The 18983-nt window shown below is 36.2% G+C and overlaps 1 protein-coding gene across 1 annotated transcript; it reads left to right on the forward strand.

Moving 5' to 3' along the window:
• The first annotated feature begins 5262 nt into the window (after positions 1–5262).
• LOC110935525 (DEAD-box ATP-dependent RNA helicase 20) lies at positions 5263–16989 on the forward strand. The gene is made up of 10 exons (XM_022177904.2): positions 5263–5417; positions 6951–7195; positions 7629–7808; positions 8342–8503; positions 8683–8837; positions 11000–11092; positions 11253–11338; positions 12322–12548; positions 14372–14605; positions 16716–16989. Exons 1-10 carry the CDS (start codon positions 5362–5364, stop codon positions 16772–16774), a joined length of 1497 nt encoding a protein of 498 aa, XP_022033596.1. The 5' UTR covers positions 5263–5361; the 3' UTR covers positions 16775–16989.
• Positions 16990–18983: the final 1994 nt, after the last annotated feature.

Here is an 18983-nt window from a genome sequence, read left to right on the forward strand (position 1 = left end):
CAAACACCTTATCATGTATAATGTGTGGGAAGCGAGGGAGAGAGAACAACGAATGATGATTCCTCATGCTAGATTGTTATCTTTGTTGTTGAAAAAGCAAGGGGCCATTCCTAAGGGGGTTAAGGGGTTTGTTAAGAAGCAAACAAAAATTAATATGCAAATGTTCACTAAGTCGTCTAGGTGGAAGTATTCCAAGACGAGGACTAAACATCGATTGACTGTAGACGGGATAAATAAGTATGTAGAGGGGCATAGATCAGATGTGGAAGGAGATGAAGTGGATGAGGAGATGTCGGTTCAGGTTGGTACGAGAGTTCAAGAGGGTGTGCCTTTGGAGATTGAGTTGGAACCAAGGAGAGTTGTGAATGCAGGTGAAGGTGCTTCGTAGACAGCAGTGTTAGAGCCATATTTGACCGGGTTCACCCCGAAAATGTTAGGGACACCTTGGTATGTTCATATGTATGATACGGTGATGCGAGCTAGGCCCCCAGTTTTTGGGACATGGGATGAATATAAGAGAATTCAGTTCGATAGGCAGTCTCAGGCGATGGAGGAGACTAGGATGTTTCAAAAGCTGATGATCTTGCAGAATCAGCAGCGGATGGGTGAAGGATCGAGTTCACAGGAACCGCATGGCATGGATGCAGTTATGAGAGGCTATTATGAGATGGTTTGTATGGGACAGGATACGCTTCTAGGAGTTTGATGGGTAGTGTGTGTTTTCTTTTAAACACTCACTGATCAGGGTTGCATCCATGATCAGGTCCATGTGTTTTTTCTCTTTCTTCTACTTGGCATGTTATGATTGTTACTTTAAAACTGTTGGGATGGTTGGGAGGTGGATTGGGATGTTTGAACATTATGGTAACATTTTGGTTGGAATAGAGGGTTAAATATTTTGAGATCTTATGTCCGCAAATGGTACCTCACCCCATTATTGATAAAAGAGTTTTCTGAAAAGCATACATTGGGGACAATGTATCCCAAGTGTGGGGATGGGGGATACCCGAGGGAAATGTTTGAAAGTTCACACAAACATTGAGCGAATTTGAAAAAGGTATGAAAATTTTGAAAAAAAAATTGTTTCTAAGCGGGCTTAATTGCGCTTGAAAGCTGCATTTTCAATGTAAATCATCAACTTTTCAAATGCTAACTTATTGGTCTAGGTCCGTAGTCATGGTCTAATTCTACAGAAAAGTAATATGAACCGTTTTCAGCAGGTGTTTTATAGAAAAATGTTTAGAATTGCCTAACTAGGGTTGACAAGCTCTTGGTAATAAATGCATGCACACATCGGCAACCCTATTCCCTACTTTAGTGAGATTTTGAGCCTACGAGAATGGTTAGATGATTTGATATATATATATATATTCATTTGTTGAGAGTAGGCTGTATGTTGCTCTGTTTTAGAACTTGTTTGATTTGATACATGCTGAGACTGTGAACTTGATTTATGCACATAGATGATAAAGGCAAATTAGGAATTCCTTCCCCTCTACACTTTTGTTTAACAATTACCCATAGTAGCCAAATTTGAGCCTGATACCTATTCATTTGTTAAACCCAAATTATTACCTAAACCGAACCACTCTGTTATCAGCTGTTAACGACAATCTATGTGTTTAGCTATGTATATAGTTGTTGTTTAAAAAAAAAAAAGAGAGAAAAGTTCAGCCAAGTAACTGGGTCAAATGACCAAAATAGGCGGCTGAGAAAAAAAAATATGTGTTAGTGGTATTTAATTATGGGTCGAAAATAACCCAAGGTTGTTCGTTAGTAGGATAAGTATGAATAAAGTTCCTTACGGTTTGGTTTTTCTCTGTTCTTATTAGTTACTTACAAAATCGAGAAAAATTACATGTCCTTAGCCCAAGCCCAAAACCTGTAAGTCCTTTAGATATGTGCATTGTCTATGTGGTACAGTGGAGGTGTGATTGTCAAACAAGCTTATGAGTACAGAGTTTCATATTCAGTTGATGAGTGATTAATACTAGTGCATTACATACTAGTTCAGATATTAAACCGAGGGGAGTGACAATTTGTGAGGGGTGTGTTGCATGAGAATAAAAACCGGGAGCATGTTATGGTTAGCTAGGTAAATTCGGTTTTAAAAATATCATGTTTTCCTGTTGAATTAACACATCTAATGCTGATCTGTGAATGGGGTATGACTTTGGACCGAACCGAGAATTGGTAATGATTAGTGAGGTGTAATTGCTAAATGTTGGTGGGATAGTTGTGAGAAAGCTTTGCTTGGGGGCAAGCAAAGGTGAAGTGTGGGGATGTGATAGAAGGGTGAATAACCGTGTTTTAACATGTGTAAATATAAGGTTTTAAGTGTTTATTATCATAAAACATGGTTACTTTGAGTGTGTTTCTATTTGTAGGTCTCCAGAGCTTAAAGGATGGATATTGAAGCTAAACAGGAGGTTTTCGGGAAGATTTATGAAGGTTAGAAGTTTACACACAAGTTGGGAGTTGAAAAATACGAAAAATGGTGAGAAACCAGTACTTGGCGCAAGAAGGAACCAGTTTGGCGCAACCTGGTGTCAGTTTTGACGCAATACAGATGCCAGTGAGTCAGGGGCGCAACCTTGTGCCAGGGGGGGCGCAACCTTGCGCTGACAGCAGATACTCATGCGAAAATTCGGGATTTCACTTTATTTTGAGATATCTTCAACCCCAAAATGTATTATTCACTAACCCTAGCCGTTTTCCACTTCCCAAGGACGAATTTTGGAGTTCCCAACCTCAATTTTCATCAATCTTTCATGCAATCAAACATCCAAGACAACCAAGAAGATCAAATCATGACTATGAGTGGCTAGATTCTTTTGTGATCACCTCCGGGTGGATGGTTCATGTATGTGAAACTTAAACCTTGTTTATTTAGTTCTTTGGATTGTTTTTTATAACTTGAAGAATACTTGTGGTTTAGTTTTGTTTAAAAGAATTGTGAGTGTTGCAATTATTCATCTTTTACCATTCGCATTCGGTTTTCTTGCATCGTGAGTAGTTTGGTTATTGGGTGGGTTCTTGGCACTTATGATTTGGTAATTAAATTGCATAGGTTATTATTAAAAACTTGTCTTTGATTATCAATCAAACTAAACCGTTAACAAGACCTTTTGGTATCTATCTAATTAAACAAGTTTGGGTGAATCATTGAACCGGAAATCCGGAGGGGGTTGCTTTCCTTTAAAATTGATAACTTCCTTAATTATTCTCAATCAAAAATCTCAAAACGCAATCAAAGCAATAGTTTTTCTTAGTTTTAGTTAATCTAGGTTTCTACAATCAACACTAACCACATATTCCCTGTGGAGACGACCCTACTTACCCTTGCTAGTAAAGGTACTTAGGACCAAATTTTAAACTTGTTTTTGACCGACCTTTCGACATCGATCACTTTCTAGTCCAGCCCATTAACCTTGTAAAGCCCACTTCTCTAATCTTGATAAAGCCCAGCAACTCAGAACCCAATAGCCTCACAAAACAACATAAAACATAATATAAGCAAAAATACTTGTACGATAGAAAACATATAAAAGTGATGTTTCAACAGAAGGACTCAAGGTTGAAAAAGGAACCTTTATTGAAAAAGCCCTAAAACCGGGTATAAGTCGTTTATTAGGTAAACCGATAACTCTAATGCTTAAACAAATTAGAACCACAAGGTATATAACTCTAAGGGGTTGTTTGGCAGCTTATGAATGAGTAAGTCATTAAGTGTTGAACCAATAAGATGTCTAAACCTTTAAGAGTCAGTATAATGCTTACCCGTTCAAAGGCAAATGTCTAACCAATTCAAATAAGAGGTCTTAACCATTCAGACTCAGTATAAATGCTTAGCCATTCAGAGGCTAATGTCTAAATCATTCAGACATCTGCTCATGAAGCAAACAGTCTGAACCATTAAGTGTTGAACCAGTAAGAGGTTTGAACCATTAAGAGCCTCGTGAAAAGCTATTAAACTCAAAAAACTTAATAGGTCTATTACTTGGGGGGGGGGGAGTCAAACCAAAGTCTCTAATAAAAAGTAGTTGTCTCTAAAAAGGAGGTGATCCATACGATGAATAACAAGAATTTGATGTTGAATAAGTATTATGATTTTTAGTCCGTATTGATGAGACGTTTAAAGGTCAAACACGTTTTATTTTTTGAGCTAGACTATCCTAAAGCTAAGCGTCCATATCTTCAACCTTTTACACGCTATTTGTTTCACTAAGTTTACATAAAAAACGTATAGATTCTAAAATTACATGTTACGATAGAAATTTACATATGTTGCTTTTAAGACGCAAGAGTTGCCCGCCACTACAAACACCACTTCCCGTAAGGATTGTATGTGTTAGGTATTCAGTCAACATTCATACCGACCCTCAATAAACTCTTTATAAAATTTACAATTGCATTATTTGCGTATTCTTGTTCGTAGACAAAGTTGAACTACAATTGTTTTTATCCTTACTTGTTTCCATGTGCTTCATAATAATCAAAAGTTCGCTCATAGAACCCCCCCCCCCCCATGCCAATCAACACCCCAAGACAAATAAATTAAAATAACTGATTTAGCCTAAATTCAAATAAAAACATATAATTTACAGGTCGTATAAGGTAGTGTTCACCAAAAATTTACGAATCACGTGTTAAACTAATAATTAAGAAAACTAATGTAACCAAACACACCGCTGCTAAATCATACGACCCGCGTAACTATTTTTCGCCGGTCATATACACTCATACTACCCGCACCATGACTTTAACCATGGTCTTTTATTTTTACGAAAATATATACTTCTAAACTCTACAATTACCCTAAACCCAGGTTGAAGAATTCGCTAGTCGCTAGTCGGCCGGTGAGGTGGGGACTAGCGACTAGTCGAGATTACTTGAGATTAATCGGATTAAGTTTTTTATATGTAATTTTCATTTTTATGTATACATATACACATTTTTATAGGTAAAATTTAAGTGGCTAGGTTTTAACTCTTACCCAACTAATTTTTTTAAGTATACAAGATTAATTGTTGGAACTCTCATGGTTTGGTTGGAAACTGGTCGGAATTTAGAGGTTTTGGCCGGAATATACAGGTTTTTTGCCGGAATCTGGCAGGAATCGCCAATTTTTGGCTGGCTGACTAGGCCCGACTAGCGATTAATGAACTGATTAACGAAAAATTAGTCATTGACCGACTAGCGATTAACCGCCGACTAGTCGCGATTTTTACACTGCCCTAAACTAAACATATCGATTGTGTTCGCACCTCGCACCACCATATATATATACACACACACGAACAAGTGAACAACATCAACAACAATCCAGCAGCCGAACAGAGGCGGTTTACAACACACAAAATGAGTCGTTACGACAGCCGTTCCGGCGATCCCGCTTCCTACCGCGACCGGAAAAGGTAAACCCTAACTTTCTATCTCTTTCAATGCATACATTTCTTAAATTGCATAAGTTAATTTCTGTTGTTAGGGTTTCAACTCCGTATCTAGGGTTCATATTAGGGAAATTTAACCCAAACCTCATTGAATCAATTAGTATATACATATTCAGAGAACCAATTCACTCAATTGTTTTTAAGTTCGGTTTACCAAAAAGAAAATTGATTCACTTGAATGTTGTTTGAGAATTGAGATTGGTTTGTTAATCTTAATGTTTAAATCGTTTGATTGTTAATATAAAGGATAATTAGATGTTAAATCATCGGAAAATCAACTATATACAACTAGGGATTAGCTCAGTACCGTACCTATCCCGAAATTCGCCTAAAATGGTTACCGGTACTGGTACAGCACAGTATTCAAAGGTAAAAATGGGTACATAATTGGTATCGAAATTCGATCGGTACTTTTCGGTACTGGTATTTTTTCGGTACCCAGGACCGTTTATTATTCCATATATAAATAAGCAACAACTTTGTGCATATGTTGGTTGTACCATGGGCTTAGGGAGTTTTTCAAAAAAAAACTTTGATTTTTCACTTTTAACCAAGCATTTTCATATTATGTATTTAACCCCTTTTAATTTTTTACTTTTAACCCAAACTTTTCCATCTTTTATAATTTAACACAATACTTAATTATTTACAACTTTGGTCACCCATACTTTTTTATCTTTCGCAAGTTTTACGTTTCGTTCTAAATTTTGCAAGTTAACACGTCGTAGCGCGCATGTGAGGTTCAACGTTTTTTGCTCTACTTTTTCATATTTGACAGACTCGTTATTTATTAATTAATATATACACTCACATCTATAGTTATTTTTTGAGTTAATTACCCGGATGGTCCCTGTAGTTTCACGTTTAGTCCCCACCTTTTTGAAAATAGCAGGTATGCTCCTTATGGTTTGTTATTTTGTTACTCGGATAGTCCCCTGAGTAGATGTCAGTTAGTTTGGAAATAGCAGGTATGCTCCCTATGGTTTGTCTTTTTGTTACTCGGATAGTCCCCCGAGTAACAAAAGTAACAAAAAGACAAACCATATGGAGCATACCTGCTATTTCCAAAAGGTGGGGACTAAACGTGAAAAAACGTGAAACCACAGGGACCATCCGAGCAATTAACTCTTATTTTTTATACATACTTTAGTTATAATTGTATATGTAACATCTTATATATTGTTTAGTTATTTTTATTATAATTGTATATATAATAAATTTTATTATATAAAATATATTTAATATATGTTAAATAAAAATTATATAAGTCATAGTTTCGTTTAGGCTTGCAAGCCAGCTCGAGCTCAGTAAATGAAGCGTAGGCTCTGGCTCGTTTATTAAACAGCTTATTTTTAAGCTTGAGCTTGTTTAAGCTTGGCTCGATTTGAGTTTGTAGCCAGTTGAACTCGAGTAGCACACGATCAGCTTGGCTTGTTTACACCCGTAGCATCACCTACCCGGAGTCCCTGATTATGACATCATGTTCGGTTTGTTCAGTGATTCAGGATTAGGCGGGTATAACTCTTCATCTAGCAAGAGGGACTATGAAAGTACCGAGCCTCAAAAAAAGGTGGATTTAGATGGGCTGATTCCTTTTGAGAAGAACTTCTATGTGGAATCTCCGAATATCGCAAAAATGTCGGAGAGCGAGGTGGAAGAATATAGGGCAAAAAGAGAAATTACCGTTGAAGGTCGCGACGTGCCTAAACCTATTAAGACGTTCAGTGATGCGAGATTTCCAGGTAAAAAGCATGCAAGTTCTTGTTATGCACTAGTAACACGCTATGCAGTTAATATCGGTGATATATCGGTTATATCGGTCATATCGGTCCCTTAGTAAAATATCGGTGTCAAATATTGGTCAGAATATCGGTACCGATATTATCGGCGATATTGACCGATATATCACCGATATTTGACCGATATAACCGGTATATTACCGATATTTGACTGATATAACCGATATATCACTGATATATCACTGAATTATTGGTGTTAAATTGCTGTATATATAAATTCTGCATTATATTAAAATTACCGATATCCCACCGATATCTCACCGAGATAACCTATATTTCAAATATCGGTCCTTAACCGATATCCGATATTTTACCGCATTAACTGCATAGGTAACACGTTAATGATATTTTTTTAATGAATTTTTGTGTATTATAGATTATGTGATGCAAGAAGTTGAGAAAGCGGGCTTCACAGAGCCTACTGCTATACAAGCTCAAGGATGGCCGATGGCTTTAAAAGGCCGAGATCTCATTGGAATTGCCGAAACGGGATCCGGAAAGACACTCGCTTATTTACTGCCTGCGATCGTGCACGTTAATGCTCAACCAATCTTATGTATGTATTTTTGATTCTTTTGTCCTAAATTCTTTGTTTTTTAACCATTCATTTTATTTTATTAGAGTTAACTGCCATTTTCGTCCCTGTGGTTTGTCCAATTATGCCAGTTCAGGCCAAATTTTTAAATTTGTACCATTTCCGTCCCTAACATTCTTGAAACATGTCAGTTCCGTCCAAAAAACTAACGTCTGTCAAAACCTGCTGTTTAATGAAGGGTAAAAACGTCATTTTCCAGTTTTTCTTTTATTTTCCTTTTTCTTAAACCCTATTAAAATAACACCCCTTTTAAGAGAAAAAGGGAAATAAAAATAGAAAATGACTTTTTTCCCCTTCATTAAAAAGCAGGTTTTAACAGATGTTAGTTTTTGGGCGGAACTGGCATTTATCAAGAATGTCAGGGACGGAAATGGTAATTTGGTCTGGCCTGACATAACTGGACAAACCACAGGGACGAAATTTGCTGTTAACTCATTCGTTTATTTTTAAATTTTAGACAAGATTACAATATTGTTTTTTTTTTTTTTTTGTAGCCCCTGGAGATGGACCAATTGTGTTGGTTTTAGCTCCGACTCGTGAACTGGCGGTTCAAATACAACAAGAAGCAACTAAATTTGGCGCATCGTCAAAGATTAAGAACACTTGCATATACGGTGGGGTCCCAAAAGGGCCTCAAGTTCGTGATTTACAGAAAGGTAGGTGGTGATAAGCACAAGATGACTTTACTACTGTATCTCGTGATGTTCATGGATCGGGTATATATCCTAATGCTTATGCTTACATAGCAATTTCTAGCATAATCCTCATTGTTACATAAGAACGTGTTTTACCACAAATGCTTACTCGTTTTATCATTATTTTTTTTTTCTATTAGGTGTTGAAATTGTTATTGCGACACCTGGAAGGTTAATTGATATGCTGGAGTCTCATCACACAAACTTGCGGAGGGTCACGTATCTCGTGCTCGATGAAGCGGACCGGATGCTAGACATGGGTTTTGAACCGCAAATGAAGAAAATTGTTTCCCAGGTTTGTGATTTACGTGAAAATATGTAACTTTTGTTTATTTAGAAGTATAATCATCAATGCCAAACATTTAACCGAGATACAGTTTCCATGATTAAGTCCTTTTTAAATCCAAAATATGCATCTTCATATTGTATTTGAAAGTTTAAGAGCTTAGTAATTAATGGTCGTTGTTAAATAATTTAGCGTGAACCTGCTTTTACTTAAATTATATTTAATTCGTAAAATGTCATAATCCAAAAATGACTCAAATACTCAATGGGGATTAGATGTCAAGGCAAATAAATTTGAAACTAAGATGGTAGGGACTATGCAGTTAATATCGGTGATATATCGGTTATCGGTCCCCATGTAAAATATCGGTACCGATCATAGTTATCGATAGCGCTTATGGCGGCCGCTATAGCGAATAGCGTGGCGTGGCGGCCATATGTCGCTACAAGGTACAGGTCGACCTTATGTCGACGATATAGCGACGTCCGACGTGAAATCCGGCGACAAAATCCGGCGACGGTGTTGCTTTCAGCCGGAAACCAGGTAGAAGGGGGGAGAAGAAGACCAGCAGCTGCGTATCTGTGTCTACAAAATCCGGCGACAGTGTTGCTTTCAGCTGGAAACCAGGAAACCAGGAAGAAGGGGGAAGAAGAAGACCAGCGGCTGCGTATCAGCGTTTTTAGGCTTTTAGGGTTTTTATAAGTTTAGGTTTTTAAACATTTAACCCCTTTATCTTTCATTAGTTTAAATTCAGTCCCTATAACTTGTAACTTTTTACTTAAAAAGTGTAAAGATAGTTTGTCTATATAAACATTTAACCCCCTCTATCTTCAGAAGTTTACATTTGGTCCTTTAACTTTTTAATTTGTACATAAAAATACAAAATTAACATTATAAAATACATATATATAATATGGATAACTATTTTTTATATTTTTATTTATCTACTACCTTATCGCTAAACACGAAATAGCGGGCGCTATTTCATCGCTATCGCTACGTAGCATATAGGTTGTCTATCGCTATTGACCGCTATTCGCTATCGATAACTATGGTACCGATATTATCGGCGATATTGACCGATATATCACCGATTTTCCCGATATCAATATCTTTCTTCTTAGTTCTATCGGTTGTCTTTCTTCTTATTGCTGCTATTAGTGTTTTAAGTCGTAATTGTTAACTGTTAGTGTTTTAAGTCTTAATGAGTTCCTACTTGCTACTATTGTTAGTGTTTTACAAGTTGCATAAGGTTAATTTGGTAATGGACGGAGAGTATACTGAATTGTTAGTGTTAAATTGCTATATATATAAATTCTGCGTGATATTAAAATTACCGATATCCCACCGCGATAACCTATATCTCAAATATCGGTCCTTGACTGATATCCGACTTTTTACCGCATTAACTGCATAGATTTAGAAGTATAATCATCAATGTCAAACATTAATTGAGATACAGTTTCCATGATTAAGTCCTTCTAAATCTAAAATCCGTATCTTCATATTGTATTTGAAAGTTTAAAAGCTTAGTTATTAATGGTTGTTCTTAAATAATTTAGTGGAAACTTGTTTTTACTCAAATGTTACTTAATTCGTAAAAATGTCATGGTCCGAAAATGACTCAAACTTGGTTTTAAAATGCGCGCATAATGCGTGATGCGCCCGTTGCGCTAGTAAGAGCGCATCGCAACACCTGATGCGATGCGTTTACGTGATGCGAGAATATTGCGCGCATTTCGCATAATGCGCTCATCGCATAATGCGCTCTGATGCACGCAACATTGTTTCTTATGCTTTTTTTCCAGATTTTATGAACTGTGGTCGGTTTTTTCCATAATTAACATCTTAGTATGCTTGATTTGAACCAAAAAACACAACTCTTATCTTCTAATTGCATCTGTTGTTTTACTTTAAGTATGTTTTTATAAGTTTTTATGTATAAATAATTTTTCACTATTTTTTTTATAAAGAACGCATCACATACGTGATGCGCTCGCATCGCGCATCACGCATCAGATTTTTGGACTAAACGCATCGGAGCGCATCACGCAATTTAAAACCAAGGACTCAAATACTCATTTGGGATTAGATGTCGGGCTTTCTGTTATGTTCATGTTAATATCACTCTCTTGAAGTTTAATGCATATCATTTCGTGATGTATGTTCAGATTCGGCCAGATCGTCAAACTTTGTACTGGAGTGCTACATGGCCAAAGGAAGTTGAGCAACTTGCAAGGCAGTTGCTTTATAACCCTTACAAAGTAAGATATTCAATTTTGAAATGTTAAAATTAAAGGTAGCAATTTCAACACGTTTTTCGGGAAATGGTTTAACTCGGGTTGTATTTCATCGAAAACGCGATACACCAAAAACATAGAAAACTTCTTCGTGTTGACACATTGTTGTTTGAAATATATACAGGTGGTGATTGGTTCTTCGGAATTGAAAGCTAACCATTCAATTCACCAACATGTGGATATTATGACCGAAAATCAGAAGTATAACAAGTAAGTTAAACCATTTTTATTGGTACCAACCAAAATTCTTCACTACACTTTGTCAACTCACAAATATAGTTGATTAATTGGGTATTCAGATTAGTTAACGGTTTGTCGGTTAACCTAGCCAATAGTTTTTATAATTTTTGTTTTAATAATTAAACCGGCAGTTTTGTTTTTAGATTGATAAATGCTTAATGATTTTTGGTGACGCGTATTATATATATATAGTTAACGAAGGGCGATGAATAGTAACTTTATTTTTATAATAATATATAGCTTTTTATTATTTTTTATTTAATATATTATAATACTTTATTATTATATTTACTTTTAATAAAATATTTTTATTTTTCATTTTTTTAAACCATATATTTCCTTTACCATTTTTAATAATTCTTTTTTTCTTTTTTAAAACATATATTAATTTATCGATTATTTTGATACTTCTTTAATGATTTACGTTTATAATTTTTTTCTAAAACCCAAGTACGTAGTTGTGCTTAATTTTTTCCCTGACATTCTGCTATAAGTTTTGTTAAAAACGAACTTGTACTCAAAATAAAGTATTTATTTGATATTATAAAACGGTGCGATGATAAACTAAACCGTTCTAATGGTCTGGCTTTCTAAACAATATGCTTTATTTTCAAATCACGTTTGTTTTATATTATCATTTGCTCGGTTTCACGCGCAACGCGCGACTTAAAAAAACTAGTTAAATTGAAATACCAATTTGATTTCTTTGTTATCTATTGGTTTGTGCATATGATTTTTTTTTTTTTATTTTGCTTTAGAATAAAATAATAAGATCAGTGGTTAATGGTTTTTGCATTTATATATATTGAACTTCCTTTTAAAAATGCATTTCTTTATTCTTACATAAAAAATGGTTAAATGGTTAACCGCATAGGTGAATCAAATAATGGTTAACCGTTTGTGTAGATCACTGTTATTAGGTGTTTGTAAGTAGTATATTGGGTGGTTTTCAGATTGGTGAAGCTGTTGGATGACATCATGGACGGTAGTCGTATACTGATATTTATGGACACCAAAAAGGGGTGTGACCAAATCACTCGCCAGCTCAGGATGGACGGTTGGCCTGCTTTGTCTATTCACGGAGATAAAAGTCAAGCAGAGAGAGATTGGGTTCTATCCGAGTTTAAATCCGGTAAAAGCCCAATAATGACCGCCACAGATGTTGCAGCCCGCGGGTTAGGTATGTCATATGTGTAGTGCGTAGCAGCTAAACGTTGTTGTAAGTCTTTATTTATTAAAAGAAAATATCATAGATAACAATATAGTTACATTATTCAAGTAAGCTGTTTGAAAATTTTGATATAATAATTGGGTAGCAGCAAATAAAGCTATTTCGTTACCAAACAGGGACATAAAAACTTATATTATTCAAGTAAGCTGTTTGAAAAATTTGCTATCGCTAAAAAGCGATTGGAAAAAGTTGTAAATTACCGAAATGGAACACCGTCAAAAGTGTATTGCTATTTTATGATATTCGCCCTTTTTAACATTTTACTAGTGACACTTGAAGAGCTTCAAGGTCATGTGACTTATATTCTATGCAGTTAATGTGGTAAAATATCGGATATCGGTAAAGGACCGATATTTGAAATATAGGTTATCTCGGTGAGATACTGGTGGGATATCGGTAATTTTAATATAATGCAGAATTTATATATACAGCAATTTAACACCAATAATTCAGTGATATATTGGTTATATCGGTCAAAAATCGGTGATATATCGGTTATATCGGTCAAATATCGGTTATATCTGTCAAATATTGGTCAATATCGCCGATAATATCGGTACCGATATTTTGACCGATATTTGACACCGATATTTTACTAAGGGACCGATATGACCGATATACCACCGATATCTCACCGATATTAACTGGATAGCTTATATTCACTTATTTAGTTGTTATATAATAAATTATTGGAGTAAACTACACTTTTCGTCCTTTATGTTTATACCAAATTTCAGTGGATGGGTCTTTCACCTTTAAAAATGTCAGAATCATCCGTTACGTTTTAAAAACTTTGCACGGTCTGTTCCTTGACACGAAAAACCCAGTTAAGATTTTCAGTTATGTTTGGTTACATAAGGGTAGTTTAGTCTTTTTATGGTATTTAGAGAGAGAGAGAGAGAGAGAAGGGGTGTTTATATCTCTTATTTTTTTGTTCTTTTTGTTTTATATTTTAATATAATTTTTAGAGTAAATTGCCAAAATCGTCCCTGAGGTTTGGGCATGTTTGCCAATTTCATCCAAACAACTTTTTTGTACCATATAGTCCTTCATTTTTGGGATTATTTTGCCATTTTCATCCAAACGTCTGACTTTTTTTGCCAAAATCATCCCTGAGATTTGGGATTTTTTGTCATTTTCATCCAAAAGTTTGATACAAAAAATAAAGCAAATTAGATGTTTGGATGAAAATGGCAAAAAATCCTAAAAGTGAAGGACTATATTGTACAAAAAAGTTGTTTTGGATGAAAATGGCAAACATGCCCAAACCTCAGGGACGATTTTAGCAATTTACTCTTATTTTTAAGAAATTGTATAAAATGACTAAATTGCCCAAACATAACTGAAAATTTTAACTGGATTAGTGTCAAAGGGCAAACCATGCAAGGTTTTTAAAACGTAAAGGATGATTTTTGACATTTTAAAAGGTAAATAAAGGACATCCACTAAAATTTGGTATAAACATAAAGGACGTAAAGTGTAATTTACCCTAAATTATTGTTTCATAACTTTCGTAGTAATTAATTATCACAGCAGTTTTCTTTTAACAAGCAAGACAAACTACAAAAAGGCAAAAGAGTTTAGAAGAACTGAAGAAGTTATAAATCACTTTTTGACTTTTTTTTTAGAGTTTTGTGGGCCCACTTTAATCTTTCATCGTTAAAACCATCACATGTAAATATGTATGCCCTTTGACAATTTCAGGGGGAACTTTTTTTTTTTCTGGTAAAATAAAAAATCATATGGTTGATATCTTTACAAATTAATTGCAGATGTGAAGGATGTTAAATACGTGATAAATTACGACTTTCCGGGTTCATTGGAAGATTACGTTCATAGGATTGGTCGAACAGGAAGGGCTGGGGCTAAAGGCACAGCGTACACCTTTTTTACAGCAGCAAATGCCAGGTTTGCTAAAGAACTTATAGCAATTCTTCAGGAGGCCGGTCAAAAAGTCAACCCCGATCTAGCGGCAATGGGTCGTGGTGCTCCTCCTCCTCCATCAGGTTGGTTGACCCTATTATATATACTTTTTTTTTTTCCACGCCCCGCTTGCGGTATGCACATATAATGTATATATGTGTGGGCCATCGGGGGGCAAAAGTGAAAGTGCACTAATTTTAACGTTATTTTACTAATTTCGTGAAAATAACGTTAAAAGCTGAGGACGGTTAATCATGCATCATGTGGTGGCGTTGATAGCTGAAAGACAAAAGGGTACATGCACTAATCGGGCTTTGTCCCGATTGCTGAGTGTTATGTGCCTTATGTCCAAGGCTTGATGCAAAACTACTATCGAGCCGGGGGTCTCACTGGAAGCAGCCTCTCTATTCCTACGAGGTAGATGTACGGCTGTCTACATCTTACCCTCCTCAGACCCTACCTTTGTTTTACTATTGGTGAGATTTACTGAGTATGATGATGATGATGAGATATATACTTTTTTCATTTTGTATTCGGTTATGATTAGAAGTGCCAAAAATGGGTAGGTCGGGTGGGGTTGGTAACAAGTCAAAAACCGGTCAAAACAAGTAGCTTTTTGGTATGGCTGAAACGGTTCGGTTCGTGTTGGACCAACTTGATACGCACTTTGTTCGATCTTAGAAAATGTCAATGAAATATGTGTTGAGTATGAGTACATATATATATAGTGAAAAGTTTAAAATGCAAAAGGCTCTTAACGGGTGACCGTACGCGACCACCAATGTAACGTGCGTAATTAAGGTTAACCCAACCCATGCGTAATTATGCAAATAACGTGCGTAATTATGTATTTAACATGCGTAATTATGCAATAATGTGCATAATTATGCTAAGTAATTACTATTTTGCCACCGCGTTCAATTGAAGGTCTAGATCAAAACAGATGTGCGGTTGAGATGCTCGCTTACGCATCGCACGTTAAGGTGGTCTTGTACGTTAAGGGTGTAAGGGGCACTCCTCTAAGGGGACTAGGGGTGGTTCACTAGTGATAGAATTTATCACTCACAAGCACCAATCAAGTTTCGCCATGTCATTGACCATTTTTCCATCACTCATAACCATTTTTAGTGGGGGTGGTCATCACTCATCACCACACCCAACAATTCCCCCCAACCAACAATTCCACTCACAAACCCAAACCATCACGGCGTTAATTTTTCCACGCGTTAAACTTTCAAACATTCCATCACTCGTTATGTGATATGGTGGCGGTGGGAAGGACATAAGGGAGCACGCGTTATACAATGTATAACGGGCCCGCCCCGTCCCCTCTAAGGGGGGAGTGACCTCTCTTACACACACCCAATCAGCACGCGCCACGTCAACTCCCCCCAAGCCCTCAATTTGATGGCGGCACTCCTCTCTTGGGGGGACTTGTTTTTTTATTTTTTTAGTTAAGTTGAAAAAATAAAAAAGAAATAAAAGAAAAAAAGGAAAATACTTGATTGGTTGAATCAATGGTGGGCCACCCTCTCCCTCTCTCCCTTCATGCGGTGAACACCCACCGCTCCCCACTCCCCGCTTACGCTCCCCGAGGGGTCGGCGGCGGTGTTCCCGCTCGGGGACTCGCCTCACCGAACCCCTTCCCGCAAAGCGCGTTCACCCTAACCGGCCTCTCTCTATATATATGTGTGTGTGTGTGTATATATATATATTATTTAAATGGTAATATTATCTTTTGAGTAAAGTGAAATTACAAAAGTGACCAACATAGGTTCCACACATCCCAAAGCGACAAATTTTTCTGAATCTCATGCAAAATAATCCTATATTTTACGAAAATTTACCGAGAAATGATTTCACGCGTTATAAAGTCACCTCAGGATTTGTATAGCTACATTACACCAATTTGGAACACAGAGACAAGTATGTTTAAAATTTTTATATCACTTACCTTCTATAGATTTCTTTGGGCGGCTTTCAACCTTTTTGATCGTTTCCCTTTTAGCTATTTTCTTTGCCCGTTACGGGTATAAAATGTACCACATCGTCCCATTGGGTCAAATATGCCATCTCTAAACAGAAAAAAGTTATGCAGAACATACACAACCGTATATGCTGCAGTTGGGTTTGGGACTTTTATACTTCTCTAACTACGGAAACTCACTTTTATCTTTTGCTTGTGTTGAATAGGACATGGTGGCTTTCGTGATCGTGGTCGGGGTTACAGCGGTGGTCGATCTTGGAACTGAGCAGCAGCAACAATCACACTATGTGATATGCATAATAGGGGTATTATCGTTTTTTTCATTGTAATTTCAACCTTGTTTATAGCGTAGTCACGACTGTTCTGTTTGTGTACTCGTCGAGTAGAACTATATATCTTGCTCCTATTTCCCGACTTGAAATTAGTGTTGTTGAATCGCCTTCATCTTTATTGCATGTTAATGTCTGTTGACTCGTGAAATCGTTAATATGTATGTAGAAGTATAGGTTTCAAATAATAGAGTCAATTCACTTGATTTAGTATATCAAAATAATAAATGTGGATTTATTGAATGTAGAACAACACTATGTTAAACAAGTTATTTATTAAGATTTGTGTTAGTTGGAACAAGAAAATCTTGCTTATTTCAATCATAGTTAGCTTTACTACTAGGGTGGTTAACCCCCATGTATTCACTAATCATAATACTTTTACGCGAGTCAAACATGAAAGCCAAATTCGACAAGTGACGTTTTGAACTTTGTATGTATCCCGCTACTAAGAGGGTGTTTGTTATTGAGTTTGGAAATGACTTATTTACTTTTTAAAAAGCTAATAGGTTAAAAAAAAGTGTGGTCTTTTTTGTTTTGGCTTTTTGAAAGGCTGAAACTATCTACACACCAAGTGTATAGATAACCAACCCAAAAAGGTGTTTTTTGTCCTATGTGCATACCCTGCAGTGTCAAGCTGTGGTCAAAGCGCGACGTTTTGGCCCGGTCAACCAGACAAAGACTAACGGGTGTCTGACGAGTTTCTTGACCGGACCAAAACGCCGAGCTTTGGCCGCGTTTTGGTCATGTCAACCAGACTGGGTGTCAGTCTTTTGTCTGGTTGACAGGACCAAAACGCGGTCAAAGCTCGGCGTTTTGGCCCGGTCAACAGACCTGTCAGACACCCGTCAGTCTTTGTCTGGTTGACCAGACCAAAACGCCGCGCTTTGGCCACAGCTCGACACTGCAGGGTGTGCATATAGGACAAAAAACACCTTTTTGTTGTGTCAATAGACAAATGGGTGTGCAAATAGGTATACCCTTCTGAAAGGGAGTACAAATTTGTTTTTTGAAAGTTACAAAACCTGGTTTTTCAAAAAGCTTTTGGCTTTTCAGACATAAAATTACCAATCTAGCCTCACAGACTTCCGATTTGATTCTTAAATTGTGGCACAGACTTCAACAACTGAAGATTTAGTTAGGTGTTAAACTGTTTATTTTTACAACTCGTATTGTGCCTTAAGATTAGATCTGGTACAGTGGCTTGGCCTTTGTCAATTTGGTGGTCATTAGTTCGATCGATTTAGGTTTGGGCCTTTTTCTATGACGTTTTCACCTTCCCTACACAGTTATGTTTTATTATAATTATAGTTTCAAAATTTATTAAGAACTAGTGGGATTCCCGCGCTTTACGACGGGCTTTCAATTAGTAGGGTTTGGCTCATTACAGTACCAGCATGATACCAACACTTGGCATAGTTGTGGTGTACCGGTATGTTACCTACACTCGAATATACTTGTACCAGTACCGGTGTTATTCGGTTGGTATTGGTTTAGTTAGTTACCATACCGATATGGTATCTACACTCAATATAGCATACAATATTACAATACCCAAAAAAAATATTTTATTGTGAATTCAACTCCGTGTTTAACGATTTTTATACCGTCATGTTGAGAAGAACCATAAAAATAGATAGGGGATACCTGTACCGATGTTGAACCCCGCGTTGCGGACGTGGGGGTTGTAAAACTGTACTAAATAGTAAGCAAACAACGACCAAAACAAAAAAAAAATCGTAAAACAAAATTGATAGGAGACTGTTAGCAGTTATTTGAAGAGCCAAAACACTTGAAAATAACTACGAAAATGCCACCGCATTTTTTTACCTTTTCATGCCTTTCGTATGTTTTGTATGATAAGGTTATTTGCATTTAATATTTTGTCATTTTTTATATTTTAAAATCTTTTGTTCCTAGACATTAAAGTGAATATGATAATTTTAAGTGTTAATTAAATGGATGGTTAATTGCATGCCAGTCTCAAATTCTTCTAAGTTTTTGAAATTATACTATTAGTCACAAATTATATTATATGTTTTTTAAGTGAATATATATAGTGCACTGAATTTAAGTGCATGCCAGTTTAATGCACATAAATTATGGCGATTGATTAATAAAGTTGCTTATTGTTTTTAAATAAAC

Source organism: Helianthus annuus, chromosome 4 (assembly GCF_002127325.2).
Source record: "Helianthus annuus cultivar XRQ/B chromosome 4, HanXRQr2.0-SUNRISE, whole genome shotgun sequence".
NCBI lineage: Eukaryota > Viridiplantae > Streptophyta > Magnoliopsida > Asterales > Asteraceae > Helianthus > Helianthus annuus.